We start from the raw sequence: 20469 nt of genomic DNA on the forward strand, positions 1-20469 counted from the left end.
TCTAATAGTGTAGTTATCGTTTTTATATTTTCTTTGGACCATAATAAAGTGGGTTGAATTTAGCGTTATAGCGACAATAGATTGTTATAAAATGGCGTCGTATGAGACCATTCTTGATTGTGACAATAATTCAGTGAACAAAATAATTAAAATTCAGGTAATGTAAATAATGCATACGTAATTAATTAAATTAACCTAGGGTTACCAGATGTTTGAGGTCGTGTCCTCCATTCGGTAAGCATTAGACGGTTGGCCTAAAATGTAGAGTAGGCCTAATGTCTGTAATCAGGATCACTGAGTATTGACATTTTATAATAATAATAATTTAGTAGTAGTATAAATCATAATAATCAAATAATGTAATCTTCAGTCTTAGTGAACTGAAGTAACTAGTAAGTTAAGTAAGTCTACTAGACTACTACTACGTCTACTAACAGGGGAGGAGGGAAACAGCAGTTACTTAACTTACTTCTAAAGTTAATCAAAATGATAAATCTATTAAGTTATTAACCATTACGATTTATGATTATAAAATAAGTTTTAATAAGATAAGACTAATACTGACTGTCTTTTTACTCCTTTGAACTTTTGTCTGTAAACTATATATTTTTAAACTGCAATCAGAATTACCCATTCTTTGACTTTGACAACAATCATCCATACAATGATTGATGGAATTCAATCTTTCATATCTTCTGTCTAAAAACACAAGCTCACTTAAAAATTATGTAGGAGTTGTATTTCCAGGCATACTATACCAGTAGGCCTATACCTATAAGAATATATACTGAATATGGTTATAAAAGATGTTTAGTTCCTGTTGTGCATAGACCTTGAAATTACATAAATATAAGGAAAAAAGATAACACTTATAACCTCCAATATTAACAGTGGTGCTCTTATATGTTCAAAATCAAGGCTATTTATGTAAAAGATGTTACTCAAGAGCTCACCAAGATCAGTGAATTTTTATTGATAAAAAAGAAAAACTAGATAATTGGACAAAAGAGAGAAAAAGGCTCTCCATTGACACAGTGAGAAGCATTTTTATCTCAAATTACAAAAACAATCTGAAGAAAAATGTTGCTTCATCTAAAAAAAAATTATACTTAAAATATCAGTTCTTTTTCAACTTTTGATTTACTGTATGTTTTATTGATAGAATTTTAAGACTTTTTAAGTTTTCTCTTTATTTTTTCTTCCTTTGTAAGGCTTGACTTCCTTTGGGTTTGGAGTTGTCTGGTAACCTTAAATCAATCAGGATACAATATTTCATGGAAAAACATAGATCTGGATAATCTAATTTGATTTTAATCAGCAGCTTTGCCAAAAAAAAATATAAAAAGATCTAAAAGAAAATTTGAAAAATATAATGATTCATTAAATTGAATTAATGATTGGAATGATTGCAATTCACTTAAATGAATGATTCGACCTAATCACCCATCCATGGTCATTCAGCATAACTTTAAATGGCGGGACCATTGCTTTTCAGGTCAATAAGTCTATCCTCACATCAACTCACATGTGACATATGCTGACACTGACATTTCAAATAAATTTCTTTATTTTAAATTACTTTTGTACAGTGCATCTTTCATGCACTCTGATCCAATAATTGTTTTGTGGATCTGTGGTGGGGAGGGAGGTATCTCAGGAGGTTTCTGTTCTGTCTTTGTTATTTTAATTTATGCTTCATCTGTTTTGAATAATGAAAAGATGGTAAATAAATAATCAAGAGAATATATCATTTTAATATTTTTTTATGTCTCAGAATTAAAAAAAAAAGAAAGAATGAAAATTAATTTATAAACATTTTATATATTTTTCAGTCATGTGTTCGTAGATGGCTGGTAAAAAAACTTGTTATGGAGATAAAACAGTCATATAAAGATTTAGTCCTTGGACTAGATGGCCCAGAAGTTGAAGTCATTTGGCACAGGGACACTCCGACCTATCCATCTGTCAGAAAAACGAATACCTCATCAACATCTTTATCTCGAGCAAAAGATTCTTCTTCTTCTGCCACATCTCATTCTTCCAAAAACAGCCCAAGTTTATTTATCTTAACTAGTGAACAACAAACAGCAAGAACAGATCTTCCATTCAGTAATCAAGATAATTTTTTAAATAAAGTAAGCCTTGTTTCAACTCTGGTACAGACAGAAATGATCCCTTCCGATTTGGTTGTTTATGAAACAAATGCCTCGCACGAGGCTGAGAAATCAGAAATCAGTATGAAAAGTAAAAGATCAAACAGGTCTTTGAGCGATGCTGGTTGTAATTCTTCAATTGATAAAAGTGCTGAGCCAGATGTTCATAAACTCTTAAAGGAAACAGAAATTAACTCACACTCTTCAATACCAGAACAATGTTCTTCAGAAAGCTCTGTGCCATTTAAACCTGACAATGATGAGGCTACTGGTACTTTAAACACTGTTTATAAATTTGATTCACCTTCTGAAAATGCTAATGTTATGGATAAATCCATTCAATATTTTGATCAGACTGTGCAAAGCAAAAACATTGGTAAGTTTGTTTATTACTGTTAATCTTTGAAATAGAAAATTTCTTTCTTGTTCCTTCATTGTAATAAAAAAGTGGCCTTTTTTTTAACTAAGGAATAGTAAAAAGTACTTCTTTTAGACCTTGGGATCTATGGTCGATGATGTAAAGCTCATCTATTGTTAATAAGGGTGTCATGAGTCCAGCTCAACAAATTATCTCGTTTACTTTCCCCTTCAGGTACCCATTAGAACTGGGTGGACTCAGAGGTGTCCACAAAAAAAAAGAATGTTGACTAATTTAAGAATAGAACTAAACAGTGTGTTCCTTTTATATTTTTATTAGTAATATTTTATAGACAATCTGGAAAGTACATTGACAACATTTTAGCAAACCTGAGTTGTATCTACTAGAACCATATAAAAACAAATCTTGTCTACTCATCTTCAACTCCTGGATGGAGCGTAGATCATTTAATATCTTTTCATGCTTTGTTTTTTTGTTTTTGCTGTCCTCTTTGTATATTTCCAACTCATTCTAGTATCATTTATTTGTATCATGTACTGGCCCTAAATCACCCCCATAGAAGAAAACTATATAAGGAAGAAATTATGTTGAATCAGGTGTTTTATGATGACTTTTTAATCCTAGTGTCATCTGGATATAGTCACATGTTCCAATTCTCATCATTAGTTTGTTTTACTGTAGGGCTTGAATTACTTACTTAGAGCTATAATTTTTAAACTTCTAAATTTTAAAATATAATTGTAACTTTAATATATCCTAGATAAATTTGATAAGAAAGAGAGATGAATAAAGACATAAACATTGATCTTTCTTTTCGCAGTTTTTCTTACAAAAACATCTAATTTTTCACATCAGTTCACCTTATCTTATCTTATATGATACAGGTGTTACTTCCTTATTTTAATCATTCAAAAGAAAATGATTCTGTGTATATCTATATTAAACTCTGAAAACTGGATGGTCATGTGTTTTGAACTTTAAACTGTCAACTTCAATTAATACTCTAAATCTATTTAGTAATATTAATTTCATTAATTGTTTCTTTCATTATTATATAAGTTTATTGTTTTTTCTTGAAAATATCCCTAACTGCCATCACTATCTCTTTGAAATTTTATTTAAGGGGAGACAATGATCAGCGACCTTCCTGATGACAAAGACCAACTTCTGCAACTTAAGAGAACAATGGCTATGGAGTTATTGTGGGTACAGCAAGCTATCAACAGCAGAAAAAATGTAAATAGCCAAAGCTTCACTTTGTAAATATTTCCTTGACCTGTTTGAGTGCACACTTTTAACCAACTGATGATGAGCTGATTGTTATTGTCAAAAGTGGCAATTTAATTTCTTGGTTAATATACTCAGATTTGAAGAAAAAAAACAACTAGTAATTATGTTCAAAAAAATAAATTTATATTCTGTTGTTTTTTTAATAAAAATAATAATAAAAATTATCGAGAAACTTATACTGAACTGCTGATTCTTTAAAAAAAAATTGATTCAGTTCCCCTCATAAATGTTTAAGTACTGATAGTGTTCTAACTTTCTGTTAATATGACATTATTTAATGGTGATAAGGAAAATATAATATAATTTGTATAAGGTTTTTGCTAAAAACAGCATGACATCAGAAATTGTCTGGGAAATCAAAAAACTCAGGAACCAATGAAACCCATAAACCTGACTGTATTTTTATACTGAATACCCTGATTAATTTAAACTCTGGTACTGATTGAAGAAATAATCTTGTCATAATTTTTTTTTTGTCTTCTAACAATCAGGTTTTTGGCTGCTAATGGTTTGCATTCTTTTTTTTTTCTATGTATGCTCATTTATTGAAACAACAGGAACTATTATTCACCACTTACTTAAATCTTCTGTTTAGCATGGCCCTCAAGACATGGTAAAGGTTGAGAAGTACATTTTTTTTTATTTTGAATTTTGGAAAGTGACATTGGCAGTATACAGTAAAACCTATTTATTAGTACCTGACTCATGTCTCCTAATTGACTTTCTAAATAGTGTAGCTCTATCATTTTGTATCCCTTATACAACAATATCAATGACCTTGTGTGCCCTTGTACATACTTGATAATGTATGCTAATGTTGACCTGTCATGCTATTGTAATTGCATACTTTTAAATTTTTTTTTTACATTTTTCCAGTATCTCCAGTTGAAACAAGGAATGCAATAAACCTTGAAGAAACATCTACAATAGAAATGTTTTAGAAGGCAGCCATCTGTGATAAATAATTACCACTTGATATAAAGATGTAAAAATTCAATAATTAATGTATTAAACTATATAAAAAGAGTAATTTGCTTTTTCTTTATTATTTTTATCAATAAAACACATAAATTACACATTAAAAATTAAATAATGAAAATATTTTCAGGTATCTCTTTCAAGATGATGGATGTATTGGCTGAGTGGTAAAGTGCTTGGCTTCCAAACTTAGGGGTATTGGGTTCAAATCTCGTTGAAGATTTGGATTTTAAAGTTTAGGATTTTTAGACACCCCTGAGTCCACCCAACTCTGAAGAGAACCTGACAAACGTTGGGAAAAGTAAAGGAAGTTCATGGTTGTGCTGACTGTTGGCCATAGGAATGATGAGCTTTACATTATCTGGCCATAGATCGCAAGGTCTCAAAGCAGCACTTTATTTTGCCTATCTCTTTCAAGAGAGAATGAAATTGTAATGTAACAAGTATGAATAGAACTGTTTAAATCTGAAACAAACAAAAATCAAATTTATTTAGGTGCATTTCTTTGTACAAATGTGTAACAATCATGTTAATATTTTAGTTCAGGGCGTCTGTGTTTGAATGAAAACTCAATTTAACTTTAGTGAGTTGGTATTTTTTATCTCCCTTTTTTGAAATGTGCAAAATTTAATAAAATGCATCATTAGCACAACTAGATAAGATCAAGTGTAACAGACAGAGAAAAACCTGCTTATGTTTAAACATATGTGTGTTTAAAAACCTTTTTGAAGGTACTTAGAAATTCAATTTTAGGCAACATTAAAAATTATAATCTAATCTTTTTTATTCAATTATAACATGAATATCTCATGAACATTTTATAACATTCACCATGTCCACCACATTAATGTCTATAAAGATATGTGCTGAAACAGTGGCTTAATAGCTAAGGCACAAAACATGATGACAAATTTCTCTTTCAACATTTTCCAGAAATGTTAGAAACATCAAATGTCACAAGAGTTTTTATCTTTAATTATTACAATAAAACTATCACAAATATGAAACAACCATCTGTAGGATAAATAACAGAAAAGTAATTTACATAAAAATCATCTTTGTTAATGGATTCAGTAACTGTGAACAGTAATAGCTCCCCGTCTTTTATTATGCATGACACCTCCATCACAAAACTCTTAAACTAGCCAGATATACTTTTCAGAGAAAAGTAGCCGGATATACTTTTCAGTCAATCGTTGAAAGATGTAAGGAAAACTGATTGGTCCCACCTCTGATATAAGGATGTAATTCTATGGGACCTCAAAACCTTAGACTTTAAAGAAAATCAGGCTGTGTAGATTTTGTATCAAAAATATACTGACCCGGTCACAGTTATTTTAAAGACAGTGTTGTTTTCAGTACTAACACTATAAGCTTAAAAGTGTCCAATTGAAAGCACATTTTTGGAAAGCACTTTGAAGAATCTTAAAAACTCAATTCAACAAAATAAAATTCATGTAACCAAACATTTGTATACTATTTGTTAATAATACCGGTGCCTATCAAAACAACATTTGGTGCAGAATTAAAAACAGAAGCACAATTGTGTGAGAGGAATGGTAAAACTTTAAGATGAAATAAGGAACATAACAAATATTTCTTGTTCACAAACAAAGAATAAAGCAAACTGCAAACACCTGGCTTGAAAAGCTTAGATGTTTACCTATAAGCAGCATAACACAAATCTTATGGATTTCTAAAAAAGTGAACAAATAATTGAATGTGACACTAAAAGAATCCATACTTAACAATTAAAGTCAATGTGACACTAAATAGAAATGTTAAATTCTTTGAACTAAGAGACAATAACAATTACACTGAATAAGAGAAGGAAATTGAAATATACCAAGTTAAAATGCAAGGGAGCATACTAATGATGGAGTGACTGGAGGTAAATCTTGAACAAACTGCACATTTTGATATTTGTTGTATAATACCACAACATATTATAAAACTATCTATAAGAACTATATTTATAATGTCTAGTTATCCCCCCAAAAATGTTTTAATTTAGAAACAGTAATCTAGGTGCTAAAATAAGGAGTGAGGAAAAAAAACACTAAATACACTCTCAATACATGTTTAAGTTTTAATGAATCACAACATAAAAGATGTATAAGTATTTTTTCAGCTAGTCTCAAGACCAGACATCTTGTAGCTGTTGTGATTCAATCCAAGAAGTTTCACTGCTAGGAGCTCAAACAGCTACTGGATGACCAATAACCTTCTTGAACATTGTTTCTTTTCTCAAATGAGAAAAAATATTGTTTTCCATTTACCATCCAGTGTTTGGTGTAACTAATTCATCTAATTTAACCTAAATCATTGTCTATTCTTATCTAAACGTAACCACTTCTTTTTTTTGGTTCAAGATTATACACTCCTATTTAGTTTAACTTGGACACTGAATGCTGAGGCTGAAAGAATTCAAGCCTTTGAAAGTAAATCCTACAGAAAAATGCTGGGTATCAGAAACCAGGAAAAGAAGACAAATGAGTTTGTACTTTAACACGTCAACACTCTGGCTGATAAAGAAGGAGTAACTCTGCAATACTTTGAAGACACGAAAGCTGAGCTATACAGTACAGTGGAGGGAGCATGAAGAAAGGGTCATCCAAAGAAAAACTGTCTTGATAATGTAAAAGATAGGAGCAGTCTCTCTCTTGATATCCTGCTAAGAACAGCTGCTGACCGGGAAAAGTGAAAGGATTTGGTTATGCAAACTATCACATCACCCCTATGACAAAAGTCAAAGGACAAATGAGATCAAGATCATAACATAATAAAATTAAAATTATTTTCTATTCCTACTAGCTATGTACCCTGACACACTGTAGATCTACTTTAGAAACTGATTTAAGAGATTTAAAAGAACACAAGGTTTTTGGCACTTACCAAGAAAAAAATTGTTATAGCAAACAGACAAAGAGAGAGAAAACAATCAGCAAGTAGCCAATCAAAAGGATCAAAAATAATATCTGCCTCAAATCTTCTAACGAATCAACAATTATGATCATTGATCAGACAAACACCAGAATATATACATAACTCACTCTTCTTTAGCAATAACAATAACTCACATTGTCAAAATGTTACACATTTATATGGATTTTATACATAAAAATACTGATTTGAGGCTGAAAATTCAGATTTCGTTTTTCAATTTTGTCTTTTTAAAAATTCTTGAATGATGTAAACTGTATAGGTTTTGATGTCAAACTCATGCAAGTCTGCTAATTCTTCCAGGAAGGTTTCCGTTTTTCAATAAAAGCTTTGATTCCCTCATTTCCATCTTTAAGTGTTAAATTACTGACCATGACGCTCTCAGCATATCTGTAAAACACAAGCAAAATGTTTCTGCTTATGTAAGGTATAAGATAAACAAAATAAGTGCATATCATTATAATGCAATGCAAAAAATAGTAGGTTTTGCTTCAAGATCCAAAAGACATGTCATGGTTATGATGAAGATGGATGCCTGGTGGTGTGGTATGCCCTTCTGACTCTTGTCACGATGGTCCCGAGTTCAAAATCTGCCAGTTTCCATTCCCTTGTCCTGCAGGAGCTTTGGGTTAGAACGTAATAATCTTCATTTCTAAATATCCAAAATATATATTGATCTTGATATATAGATGTATAGTAAGAGGTAAAATTATTTCTGCATCTAACACAAAAACAAAATATGTTAGGTATTTTTTAGACTTAGGTGGACTCATGGAATTATCTGGAGTACAGATTATTAATCCAGATTTGAAGGACAAATCCACATCATGCCCTTCCAATTCAGAGCTTTATGCTCACCTGTATGCATTTTTTGTATCTTTTAATATCTGTGTATAGAAAGCTTTTTTCCCTAAGGCCACAACTTCTTTACTTGTTTCACAAATTCTGTTGGCTAGCTTCAATGTCTACAAAAAAAAAAACAACTAAAAATGTCTTTTTGTATTTTTTTTTATAAAAAAAACATTATAAAAAAGAATAATTCAAAGAATTAGAGAAAAAAAAAGGGAGAAAATAATTTGTCATTTAGATAGGGAAGAGTTATTGGTAATGTAAAACACAAAACCAACTAAAAAGAGCTGCAAAAGGAAATAACTTTTTGTAACAGCTAGTTAAGACTGGTTTAATTCCTTAAGGACTTTCTTTCAAACCTGCAGTGTGCAGTAACCTTAACAACATAAAGGTTTACTCCTTTTTGTCCTCTCAATTTGTGTTACTAGGTATAGCTACAAGTTCAGAAAAATATCTTCCATCACCCTCTCTACAGAGTCAATTAATCAAGTTTGCCTTGATTATCAAGATACTAATAATTAAGTGATGCAATTGTGCTAGAATGAGAAACTACTTACTTCTGTTTCTACTTGGTCATCAGGAACGACCTTGCTAATCAGACCATGTAATAAAGCTTCTGTAAAAAAAAATTTAAAAATTCATGGTTCAACTGCTAATGTAAAGCTACAATTTATTTATTTAATTTGTGTGGGGTTTTTTGGGGTATCAGTATGAATAAATGTACGCAAGAATCTTTCCCAAAATTTTTATCTCATCTTCTCTCTACGTCTGTGGTCTGATCTGGAGCATAGGCCATCTACCAGCTTCCTCCAGGAATCTCGGTTCTGGGTGAGTATCCCTAGTTGTCCCTGTGTCTGCTTGGTATCTTGTTCCAAGAGATAATGAAGCTTTCCACCTCCTTCAGTGCCTCGCCTTGGACAGTAATGGGTGTGTTGATGGTCGCCTTTATCTTGAGCACCATGCTTTTACCTCTGTTTATGGTAATCCCAAAATTTTACCCAGTACTGATGCTTGACATTGTATGTACTACAGTGATGTTAGACTATTCAACAAATGTCTTCTGCTAGATTAACAGCAATCACAAAAATGAAACTCAAGTGATAGTGACAAACTGTGCCTTCAATTAATTTCCACTCAACAATCCAAGCACTCTAGTTTCAAGAAACTTGAAATTATTATATATGTGTCCTGTTGCACACTCTCTAAGTAAAAAAAATCAATTTGTGGTTCATCTTCATCATTAGGTCATGAGGGTATTGTGACAATATTGGAGGTCATAATTAATAATATATTCTATAAAAAAAAAGTAAACTTCCCCTTTCAGACCTTGCGATCTATAGGGCAGATGGTGTAAAGGTCATCTATTTCTGTGGCCCACAGTTAGCGAGGGTGTCATTTAACCAGCACAACAACGAACTGCATTTACTTTTCCCCAACTAATGTCAGGTTCCCATTAGAGCTTGGTGGACTCAGAGGTGCCATAAAGTACCGGAAATTCAAAATCCCAGTCTTCACCAAGATTCAAACCCAGGACCTCCAGTTCAAAAGCCAAGCACTTTACCAATCTGCCTCTGCACCTCCCATTCTATAAAAAGGCACCAATCTAAAGATTTTTTGAACATATTGAGTTTGTTTGAGACTTGGGGGAAAAAAAATAAAAAAAAAAAAAAACAGTTTGTGTTTTAGTTAGAAAGAATTTACCTGTAGCTGAAATAGGATTCCCAGTTAACAGCATCTCTAAGGCCACCTTACTGCAAACTGATCTGCTTAACGCTACACCAGGGGTAGTGCAAAACAATCCAACATTGACACTGATGAGAAAAAAATATATAATTATTGTAAAAATAGAGCTGATGTTGCCTGACAGTCAGAGGTGGCCTCAGCAGAATGCAGGGCCCTGGGGGAGTGTCAGAAGCGGGGCCCTGATCCTAAATATACCGTACCACAACAGGCTAACAGGCTCATCTGGCTAGTTGTTTTTATTGTTGCTAAAGTGAACTGTTAAACAATGATAGCCTCATAGAATCGACAGAAACTGAACGGTATTTGATTCATTTGAAACCAAAAATTGTCATGTTAAGAGGTTGCATTGTAACTGGTATCATAGTTGCCTGGAAGGTTTCCAAATATTGAGTAATAAGTCCTATTTAATGAGAACTGATAGTGATTGCAAAGCCCCACATGCCACCCCTTAGAGCCGCTACTGCTGACAGTCAAGCACTTCATTATGAAACTGAGGCTTAATAGTTCAGGCGAAGGCTAAGCTCTAAGTTCTTCTCACAGGTATATGACAAATATTTAGGGAAAATCAAAGGTGAAGGGTCACATAGTAAATAATAACTGTACTAACATTATTGTTAGTTATAATAAACTAGAAAAACACAATAAGCACTCCAACACTATAGGCTAGGTTCACATAACACTCTCACATCACATAAGTAACATACTACAGTGGAAAGTAAACTCCATTTACACACACATATACAATGTCAACATTTTTATCTTTTTTTTTTATCAAATATAAGAACAAGCTTCTAAGCAGAATTTAAATGACACATCCCTCCACCTCTCACAATTCAGACAATTAATTTACCCTGGTGTAGCAAACTTAGAAGACTGGGAGGCGACAGCTAAATCACATGCAGCAACCAGTTGACATCCAGCAGCTGTGGCAAGACCTACAATATTTTAAAATGAATATGGAACATTAAGTCCATGACAATAAAATAAAGTATTACAATTATTGAAGTAAAGAGTAAAGTTCCCCTTTAAGACCTCGTGGTCTATAGGGCATATGATGTAATGGTCATCTGTTTTAATGACCTATTGTTAAGCAGGATGTCAGGAGGGCAGCAAAATACCCAACTGTCTTTACTTTTTCAAACTAATGTCTGGCATCCATTTGAGAAGGGTAAGTTCATGCAGGGCCAGTCTTAGGCCACTGCAACCTATGCAGCGGCAGTGGGCCCAGCACTTTCATAGGCCCTGTCCGAATTCTAAGTGTAAATTATTAAAATAAACCATTTTAACTTAATATTAAAGGGTTTCTGGAATTCTCCTGAAATTGTAAAATATATGTAAAAAGTCATGAAAGTCTCCTGAAAAACAGACAAAATTATCATTTCTGGGTGTCATTCAATATGGGAAACGCCAATCCTACTAGCAATTAAAAAAAACGGCATTGTCAGCTTTCATTCAATAAAAATGTAATAATAATATGAATTTTAACCAAAACAAAAAGTTCAAATTCTTAATTTACTTTAATAGTCACTGGCATACAAATATAGATGGAAATTTATCTCGACCTCTTAAAAAAATTTTTAAAAAAAAAAAGCAATATTTTGCTAGTCGAAAGTAAATCTATATGGCAGATCTGAATGTTTATCAGCTTTTTGTTGAAAAACTACTATCTACTGTAGATGGCTCGTAAAGCTAATTTGTCAGTGATTTTGTACTTAGTAAAGTATGAATAAAATGCAAAGATGAATTTATTTTCTAATACAAAATCTTAATTTTTACTTATTATCCTTATCACAACCCAGAATAGGCCCCGCGCAATCCGTTTCACATAGGCCCGCAATCTGTAGGACCGGCCCTGGGTTCATGGTTGTCCTGAGAGTCCTTAAGTTTGATATCCCAGTTTTTGCCAGGATCTGGACTCATGACCCAATTAGGAAGCCAAACACTTTACAACTCAGAATTAAATAAATATTCCTATTGACAATGCACTCATTTCTATTTGTATTCATTTGTTAAGAGAAATTTTTGGTAATGAATAACAAAACTTACCATTGACCTGAGCAATCACAGGGACTGGTAGATCCTAAAGATTAACACATAAGAATTGTGTTATGAAATAGTAAATAAAAATTTCCTCTCTGTTATAAATAAAAAAAACTTTCTAAATGAGTAAGTTGTTTTAAGTTTCAACATAATACACAAAAAAAAGCATTACTTTGAAAATAAACCAATTTCTTCAAAATTATATTGAAAGAAATGAAACAATCATAACATGGTGGCCATTAGACATGCATCAAACAAGAAAATATGTTCTGGTTACAAAACAAATGGTGAAAACCTGATGTGTGAATTATTAGTAAGTATCTAATGGCCAAACATTAAAAGAAGTTGACTCCTTTAAATTTCTTGGGTCAAACATAGTAAAAGATGGAAGATCAATAAAAGAGATAAAAACCCGCCTAAGCTTGGCATCTGCTACCATGAGCAAACTGTGGAAAATCTGGAAGAGTATAATCTACATCCAAGTAAAGTTAAAGCTGTATTCTTCATTAGTGTCTCTGTACTTTCTATATGGTAGTGAAAGTTGGACACTGATTGCTGAGGCTGAAAGAAAAATTCAGCTTTTGAGAGTAAATGCTAAACAAAATGTTGGGTATCAGATACCAGGAAAAGAAGACAAATGAGTTTGCACAGTTACAAGTCAACACACAGGCTGGCAAAAAGGTGGAACTCCTCAATACTGTGAAGAGACAAAAGCTGAGCTGGTTTGGTCCTATTCTAAGGCATGACTCACCATCTAAAATCCTCCTTCAAGGTACTGTGGAGGGAGCACAAAGAAAGGGTTGTTCAAAGAAAAACTAGGCAATGTAAAAGAATGGACTGGCCTCTCTCTTCAGATCTTGCTAAGAAAAGCTGTTAACCAGGAAAAATGGAGGGATTTGGTTATGTGAACTGTCACAGCACCCTTAGTACTAAAGTCATGAAACAGATGATAAATCTTCCCTTCCTAACAAATTTTTTGGCAGATTATGTCCCATGTGGCACTGTCACTGTTATATGTGAATAAGAAGTGCCGTAGCACAGAGACAGAACAAGTCATCCTAGGACCTAGACTATGAGAAAATGATGATCAGATTCTCTGCCAATTATGGTTTCTCCTACCTGACCAAATGCACCCAAAGTGTTGTGGAAAAATCTCACCAAGCTTTATGTTAAAGTTGTAAGTACCACAAGGATCTGTTCCAAGCCCAGTGCTATTCATTGTGCATACATATCCACTCAGTAGTGTCATACAGCCAACCGTCATTTCACACCACTTCTTTGATGTTAACTCACAGCTGATTGATTCCTCAATCCCCTCAGAGGTCTTACTTCTGGCAACTCAATTCAATGCTGTCATGTCTCTCAGTTGTACTGTTTTGTTAGCTAAAAACGTACTTTTGCTGGCCTTTTCTGTACATGTAACAAAGGTTTGGGTCACTTCCCACAGAGCTAGCACAAGTCACATACTTCGCTACATTCAAGAACATTAAGACCTACCAGTTCAAAACTAATTTATTTTGATTTTTTACTGATTTTTTTATTTATTATGTTCTCAACACACCTAGAGCCTACATTATGTCATTTTAACAGCACTATACAAATTAAATGATTATAATTATCAAGTTGATTTAGAGTTTTAGACAAACTTCTCATTAAAAAAAAAAGACACCCCATTTCTTAACCAAACTTTTATTTAAACATAACAGTTCACTTTTACCTGAATCAAATTCATAACTTCTGTACAAGTTGAGAAAACTTTCTCATGAAACTCTGATCCTTTTTCAGCAGTCTAGGAAAAAGAAAAAACATATTACAATAGTAATAGCCAATGTGATAACCACTCTGCTAGGGAAAAGTCTATGAACATGAAAGATTGTATAGTTATCTATTGTTTCTATTTCATGTTTGTGTTCACTAAGCCTCAGAGACAGCCTAATATAAAGGGGACTAATTCAGCTTATAACACCACTTCAGTCAATTAATATTTCTTACCCTTGTTTGAGAAACACAATAATTTATTACCAATAGTTAATTAACTAATTGGTTAATTGTTTTTATTGATTCTTGTGTTGTAAGGTAAAAGAAATAATTGTGAAAAATTTCAGCTTGATCAGAGAAATAATTTGTACAAACTTTTGGCGAGACAGACGGTCAAACAGACAGACAGAGTGAGTTGATATAAGCTTTGTAAAAATAGGTTGCGACATCTGCCATATATGTCAAGATGTCCCTGGAAATTATAGACAAAAATAGATTGAGCGCAAAGAATTTATAATATGGCTCCTTTTTTATGTATAGAGGTTAAATCTCTGGAGAAAGATTCTTTTAGGAGAAGAGATAACTCACTGAATCCTTAACAACCATTGTGTTCTACCCTATCAATGTATATCAATTAATCTTTATGTGAAAATCTGAAAGAAAGGTATAAAAAACTTTTTCTAAGCAATCACCAACCAGTTCCTTTAAGTCATGTCCAGAACTAAACACAGGACCAGTGGCTTTAATAATAATAACTCTGAGGTTATCCTCATCATTTTTAAGATCCTCATACAAAGATTGGAGCATAGCCAAAGACAATGCATTTCTGAAAGTAAATTTACAAAAAAATATGTATAATTAATATATATGTATACATACACACATAATTAAATTTATTTTCTTAAAGTAAGAAGTGTTAAAGTAATGTAGAATTACAAAAATGAAGTATTACAAAAAAAAATTGTAAAATTAAATTAACCTTTTTTTAGGATCATTTAAACATATAGTACGTATGCCTCCTTCTTGACTTTTGATTGTTAAAGAATTATCTGTTGGCTGATCTTTTCTTTTCAGGGTTGTGCTCAATGATCTAAATATCTGTGGCTAAAGACATTTGAAATGCAAAACTGAAACAACTTTTAATCTTTCACAAAAATAAATGTAGAACAATTTTTGTATACAGAGTTAACGGAAAAACTTTTTTTGTTGTTTTATTAATACTTCACTACCAAACTACCATGTACCATTGCTGCTTCCTTTCTGGGCATTGATTCTGTTTCGCAATGGAAACTATTGGATTTGTTTTACATGCTCCGGATGTTCACCTAGTCATGCGGTTTGCGCATTGGACTGTCGTTCAGACTTATCAGTGGTCCTGAGTTCAAATCCTGATTGCTCCCATCCCTGTCGTCCTGCTAGAGATTTGGACTTAGAAGTAGGCTAACATCCAAAACATGTAAAACAATTTTTTTTTTACAAACAATTTGAAGACTATTGCATCTGAGCCCAACTCCCCAGCAGAATGGGGAGGATAACGGCGGGCAGGGTTTTATTCCATTTTATACTAACAAATAGTTTTCATATCCCTTTTTCTTGTTTTACCACACCTCTTTTATAGGAGTTATGCATGGGATGAGAATGACAAAGCCCTTACTGACTTAGAACACTTCTCTATAGATGCTAGGGCAAGGGATATAAGAATGACAAAATGCTTTCCTTGGGTGTGTAATTTAAGAAACAATTTATGCAACATGTTAAAAATTCTCTCCCTCACAAACACATTAATCACAGTTCTGAATCAAAAACTGACCATAAATGTTCTGCCTGTCTTCTTGCTGTTCTAAATACTTATACTGTGTTCTTTTTTTTTTTTTTATTTCGAATTAGACCTTACAAAAGTATACTGAATACTGCAGTGAATAAAGGCGCTAGATCCCGGGCATGCTACCCTGCCTCATAGTGGCGCCCGGGTGGAAACGATCGTTAGAGGAAACGATTAGGCTAAAGAGAGCAAAACAAGACTCCCGTGGGGGTGCCAAAGGGGGTGCAAGAGCATCCTCATTGCAGTGTGCGGAGTTGTAAAAAAGCTCCCACAACCTTGTCACATTCCAGACGCTGTTCCTCAAGGGGTCGTTACATAAATGGCGTGTCCCGCAGAGTTAGCCTGGTATAGAAAAGAAAAATGGCAGGGGTCTTAGTGAAGATGCAAATCTAGATCTAGATCAGTGTCAGTAGAAGCAACTGAATTTGCTGAGTTAATGACTACTAAGACTAATGACCGTCACTGACTATTTATGAGTAAAAAAAAATAAAGAATAGAACTTTCAATTTACTTAGATTTTAGACAGGCCTATACTCATAGATCTAGAATCTAGATATAGTCTACTTGATATAGATTCTTTAATATAGATCATGATCTATTCTATATATAATATACTTATTTATATTATATAACACTATATTACTTTTATAGCATAAATTATTGAATTTTTATTATTAATTCAATATAAAAAAAAGTAATCACTTATTATTAGATCTGTATATATATATATATATATATATATATATATATATATATATATATATATATAAATATGGATTAGTAGATCTATATATATTATAATAGATAGTTCTAGAGTATTGTAGACGTTACGTCGTTACCAGAAATCTGAATCTACTGAGTAATGAGTACTACCAGATCTAGTAAATTAAGTAAGTAGACATAACTAAATCTAGTAAAGTAGTGGGTAAACAAATAGTCTAGAGACGTACATTAAAATATGTAAGCTAAAAGCCTAAAAACGGATCATCCTATCCAGTATAGCCTACTCATATTCATAAAATATAGATCTAACTAATTAGAGCTAAGTAATCTAAGAGAAACCTGATTTAGCGTTTCTATTCCATCTAGTCACGTAAACTAATACCCTTATAAATCCTAAGTGAAGTAAGTGAGTAAAGTAAGTCTAATTACTAATATTAATAGTAGATCTAGTAATAGAACTAGAATAATAGTTCTCTGGAATCTAGACTTAGATTTAGATCTAATTCTAGATCTAGATCATTTGTCTAAGACGACTCTAAGATAAGATTTAGATTAGTACTTACTATCTATTCTAGACTCTATATATAGATTAGTATTAGATCTATAATAGAATCTAGAATCTAGATTGTAGACTCTACTCTAGACTAGATCTAGTTTACTAAATCTACCTACTCTTACTACCGAAATCCTGAAAGCATATTTTAAAGGTCCCAGGACATTCATTGTTTGTTTGCAATAGAAGGACATCTATAAGGTTAAACTAGAAATTCGTATACTGTACTCTTGTACGCCGTAGTCAAAGTACTGTTTACAAGCATGTATTTTTATAGTATTGTGATAACCTTTCCTTGGGGTCAAGTTCAAGGACAGTATTATTTTCTACACTCTAGTCTAAATGTATAGGTAACACAAAAATAAGCTACGTAGATAGACTCTATAAACCTTATAAAGGCATACATGTTAGATCTACGCAAACACATTCTATTATATATTCGATGCAGATGTAGATCTAATAGAAAAAAAAAGATTTCTTCTCTTTTGCTCGTATTGGCCTCCATGTCATTGCAACTAATGGTATAGCCTACGTAGTTCATTTTATCGTAGAACATGTCCCGCAAACCTCATGCGACGCTCTGCCACAACCTCACTAAGCGTTCGACTCCCAGTTCGGCAAAGGATTTCCTTGTTTGAGACCCGATCTGTGTAACTGACTCCCAAAATCCGTCTCAGCCATTTTTGTTGAGCCACATTTAGCCTTTCCTCAATTTTGACAAATGATTTCCATGTCTCACATGCATATGTTGCAATTGGGAGGGTGTATTTTTGTCTCGAGCCCAATGGCTTGGTTTGTCCAAATAGGCTGCAGCCTTTGGAAAATGCTCCCTGCCTTTCCTATTCGGCACGCTACATCATGGTAGGCATCCCCATCCTTTGTTATGATGCTGCCAAGGTAAGTGAACTTGTCCAGCTCTTCAAGCTTTGACTCGCCAAGTCTGATGGGGGCACCCTTTGCCTTATATCCCACTTGCAAAATTTTGGTCTTATCTAAGTTTATGCGGAGGTCAATTTTGGGTGCTTCTCTGTCTAGGCTCTCCGTCATTTCTTGTATGCCTTTATTTGTAGCCCCGAGTGGTGCAACGTCATCAGCAAAGTCCAAGTCCGTTATTCTATTTTGTTCACGCCATGGAATACCAAAGGCAGTCTGGTTCATTGTTCTCTTCATTATGTAGTCGATGGCTAGGAGGAAAAGGAAGGGAGATAAGATGCACCCGTTTCACACCTGTCTCGATGCTAAAAAACTCGGTTGTTTCTTCTTCTGTTTTAATGCAGCAACTAGACTGACTGTATAGGTATCGTTGGATCTGGACGAATTTTTCTGGGATGCCATATTCCATGGGCGTAGCCAGGGTTGAACCCCCCCCCCAAATGAAATCCCCCCACGGGGGGGGGGGGGAGACGAACTTTTGTGACTGATTTTTTACTTTGCTTTTGTTTATTTTAGGTGAGATTTTAATACTAAACCATCACTTGCACCAGCGCAGCCAAGGGGGTTTTGATTTAAAACCCCTACCGGTGGGGGGTTGAGTTTAAAACCCCCTACCAGGGGTTTTTGCAGTTAAATCCCCCTCTACTTTAAAACAAAACAAAAAGAAAATGCAAACGGCTATCCCCAAATTCCTAGAGCACAGTTAAGGAAGATTTTGATTTTAAAACCCCCTCCAAAATTTACGATAAACCCCCTCTTCAATATGAAAAAACAAAGCAAATTATGCACTCAAAATGGGTAGCTAAATGGGTTTTGACTCAGTTTTAAGTTTAAACTCCCCTACAGTGGAGTTTGAAGCTAAAAAATACATCTTCAATAAAAAAAAAATCTGAATCTAAAATCTATGAGCGTAGCCAAAGGGTTTATGAGATTAAACCCCCGCCAGCGGGATTTGAAGCTAAAAAATACATCTTCAATGTAAAAAAAAAAGCAAATTACGCACTCAAAATGCTATGAGCTTTGCTAAAAGGGGTTTTGAGTTTAAATCCCCCTTCAGAAAGGTTTGATGCTAAAAAATACCTCTTCAATATAAAAAAAAAAGCAAATTACACACTAAAATTATTTCAGCATAGCCAAGCCAATTGGGGATTTTGAGTTTAAACTCCTCTCCTTCAGATGGTTTTGAGTTTAAAATCCCCCTACAGTGCGTTTTGAGGTGGAAAACCTCTGTCTTCAATATTATTCTAAAGCAATTTAAACTACAGTTACCAAATTCTATGATCGAAGCTAAATAGGGTTTTGAATTTAAAAAAAAACACAACGTCCTGAGATGTTTTAGTTTAAAACCCTAAACAGATGATTTTGACGATAAAACTTCCCTTTTCAATATAAAATCTAAAGCAAACTACAGTCACCTAATTGCAAGAGCGTATTCACGAGAGGTTACACATTTCTTCAATGGCGGGGCTCCATTAATAAAGTGCAATGAATAGTCATTTGCCGAAATTGAAAAAGACTAAATGTGGCTCAACAAAGATGGCTAAGACAAATTTTAGGAGTCAGTTATAGAGATCGGGTCTAAATCAAGGAAATCCTGTGCCGAACTGGAAGTCGACCCCGACAAAATGAATGACGCATAATAACAAATGGGATGACATCCTAGTACAACTTGGCGCCACACATTCATGGAGGTTCTCAGAGCAGGTGGGAAGAGGATTCAGACATTACCAGTGACAGATTTTGTGGAAACAGCTTGACCGCAAATGCACCGAACGGCGCGGGAGGGTCTAATTCAGTAAGGAAAGCACACTAGGTTTTTGAAATAAGACTTTTTAATAGCAGGAAAATGCACTGTAGATACCTCAGAATATGCATTTTGTTGGCATTCAATACCAGAAATAGTGCTTTTGGCGGCGGGGCTCCGCCCCGCGCTGGGTGGAGCTCCTGGCGCTACCCCAGACTCCATTGCTAGTAATGGCTGGGAGTCAACAATTTTTCCACTAACTCATGGAAGAACCTATTCTAGGGCACAATAAACGTGTTCCGAAAGAATAAAGGGTCAGAATGTAATAAAGATAATGTACACACACACATACATACATACATATATTTTTTTTCGCGGGGTTCTCCCCCCCCCCCCCGAAAAAAATCCTGGCTACGCCCATGCCATATTCTCTATTTTCTATAGTGATTTTCGGTGGACCCTTTCAAAGGCTTTCTTAAAGTCTACGAAATTGATCGTTAGCCGTTGTTGGTACTCAAGACTTTGTTCTATGATATTTCGTAGAGCGAAGATCTGTTCTGC

The 20469-nt window shown here is 33.7% G+C and overlaps 2 protein-coding genes across 4 annotated transcripts; one reads left to right on the top strand and one right to left on the bottom strand.

Annotated features, from left to right (window-relative positions):
* Positions 1-23: 23 nt before the first annotated feature.
* LOC106074713 (uncharacterized) lies at positions 24-4852 on the top strand. The gene is made up of 4 exons (XM_013235538.2): positions 24-157; positions 1833-2529; positions 3656-3768; positions 4699-4852. Exons 1-4 carry the CDS (start codon positions 92-94, stop codon positions 4726-4728), a joined length of 906 nt encoding a protein of 301 aa, XP_013090992.2. The 5' UTR covers positions 24-91; the 3' UTR covers positions 4729-4852.
* Positions 4850-17512, bottom strand: LOC106074709 (enoyl-CoA hydratase domain-containing protein 3, mitochondrial-like). Of its 3 annotated transcripts, none has more exons than XM_056014972.1 (10): positions 17360-17512; positions 15113-15237; positions 14830-14959; positions 14093-14164; positions 12382-12415; positions 11186-11270; positions 10294-10403; positions 9150-9208; positions 8602-8708; positions 4850-8133 (listed from the first exon to the last, which is right to left on the bottom strand). In XM_056014972.1, exons 1-10 carry the CDS (start codon positions 17423-17425, stop codon positions 8034-8036), a joined length of 888 nt encoding a protein of 295 aa, XP_055870947.1. In that variant the 5' UTR covers positions 17426-17512; the 3' UTR covers positions 4850-8033. The 3 variants fall into 3 exon arrangements, with proteins under 3 accessions (XP_055870947.1, XP_055870945.1, XP_055870946.1); XM_056014970.1 differs by having other exon boundaries at positions 17351-17510; XM_056014971.1 differs by having other exon boundaries at positions 17357-17507.
* Positions 17513-20469: the final 2957 nt, after the last annotated feature.

Source organism: Biomphalaria glabrata, chromosome 17, assembly GCF_947242115.1.
Source record: "Biomphalaria glabrata chromosome 17, xgBioGlab47.1, whole genome shotgun sequence".
Classification (NCBI taxonomy): domain Eukaryota; kingdom Metazoa; phylum Mollusca; class Gastropoda; family Planorbidae; genus Biomphalaria; species Biomphalaria glabrata.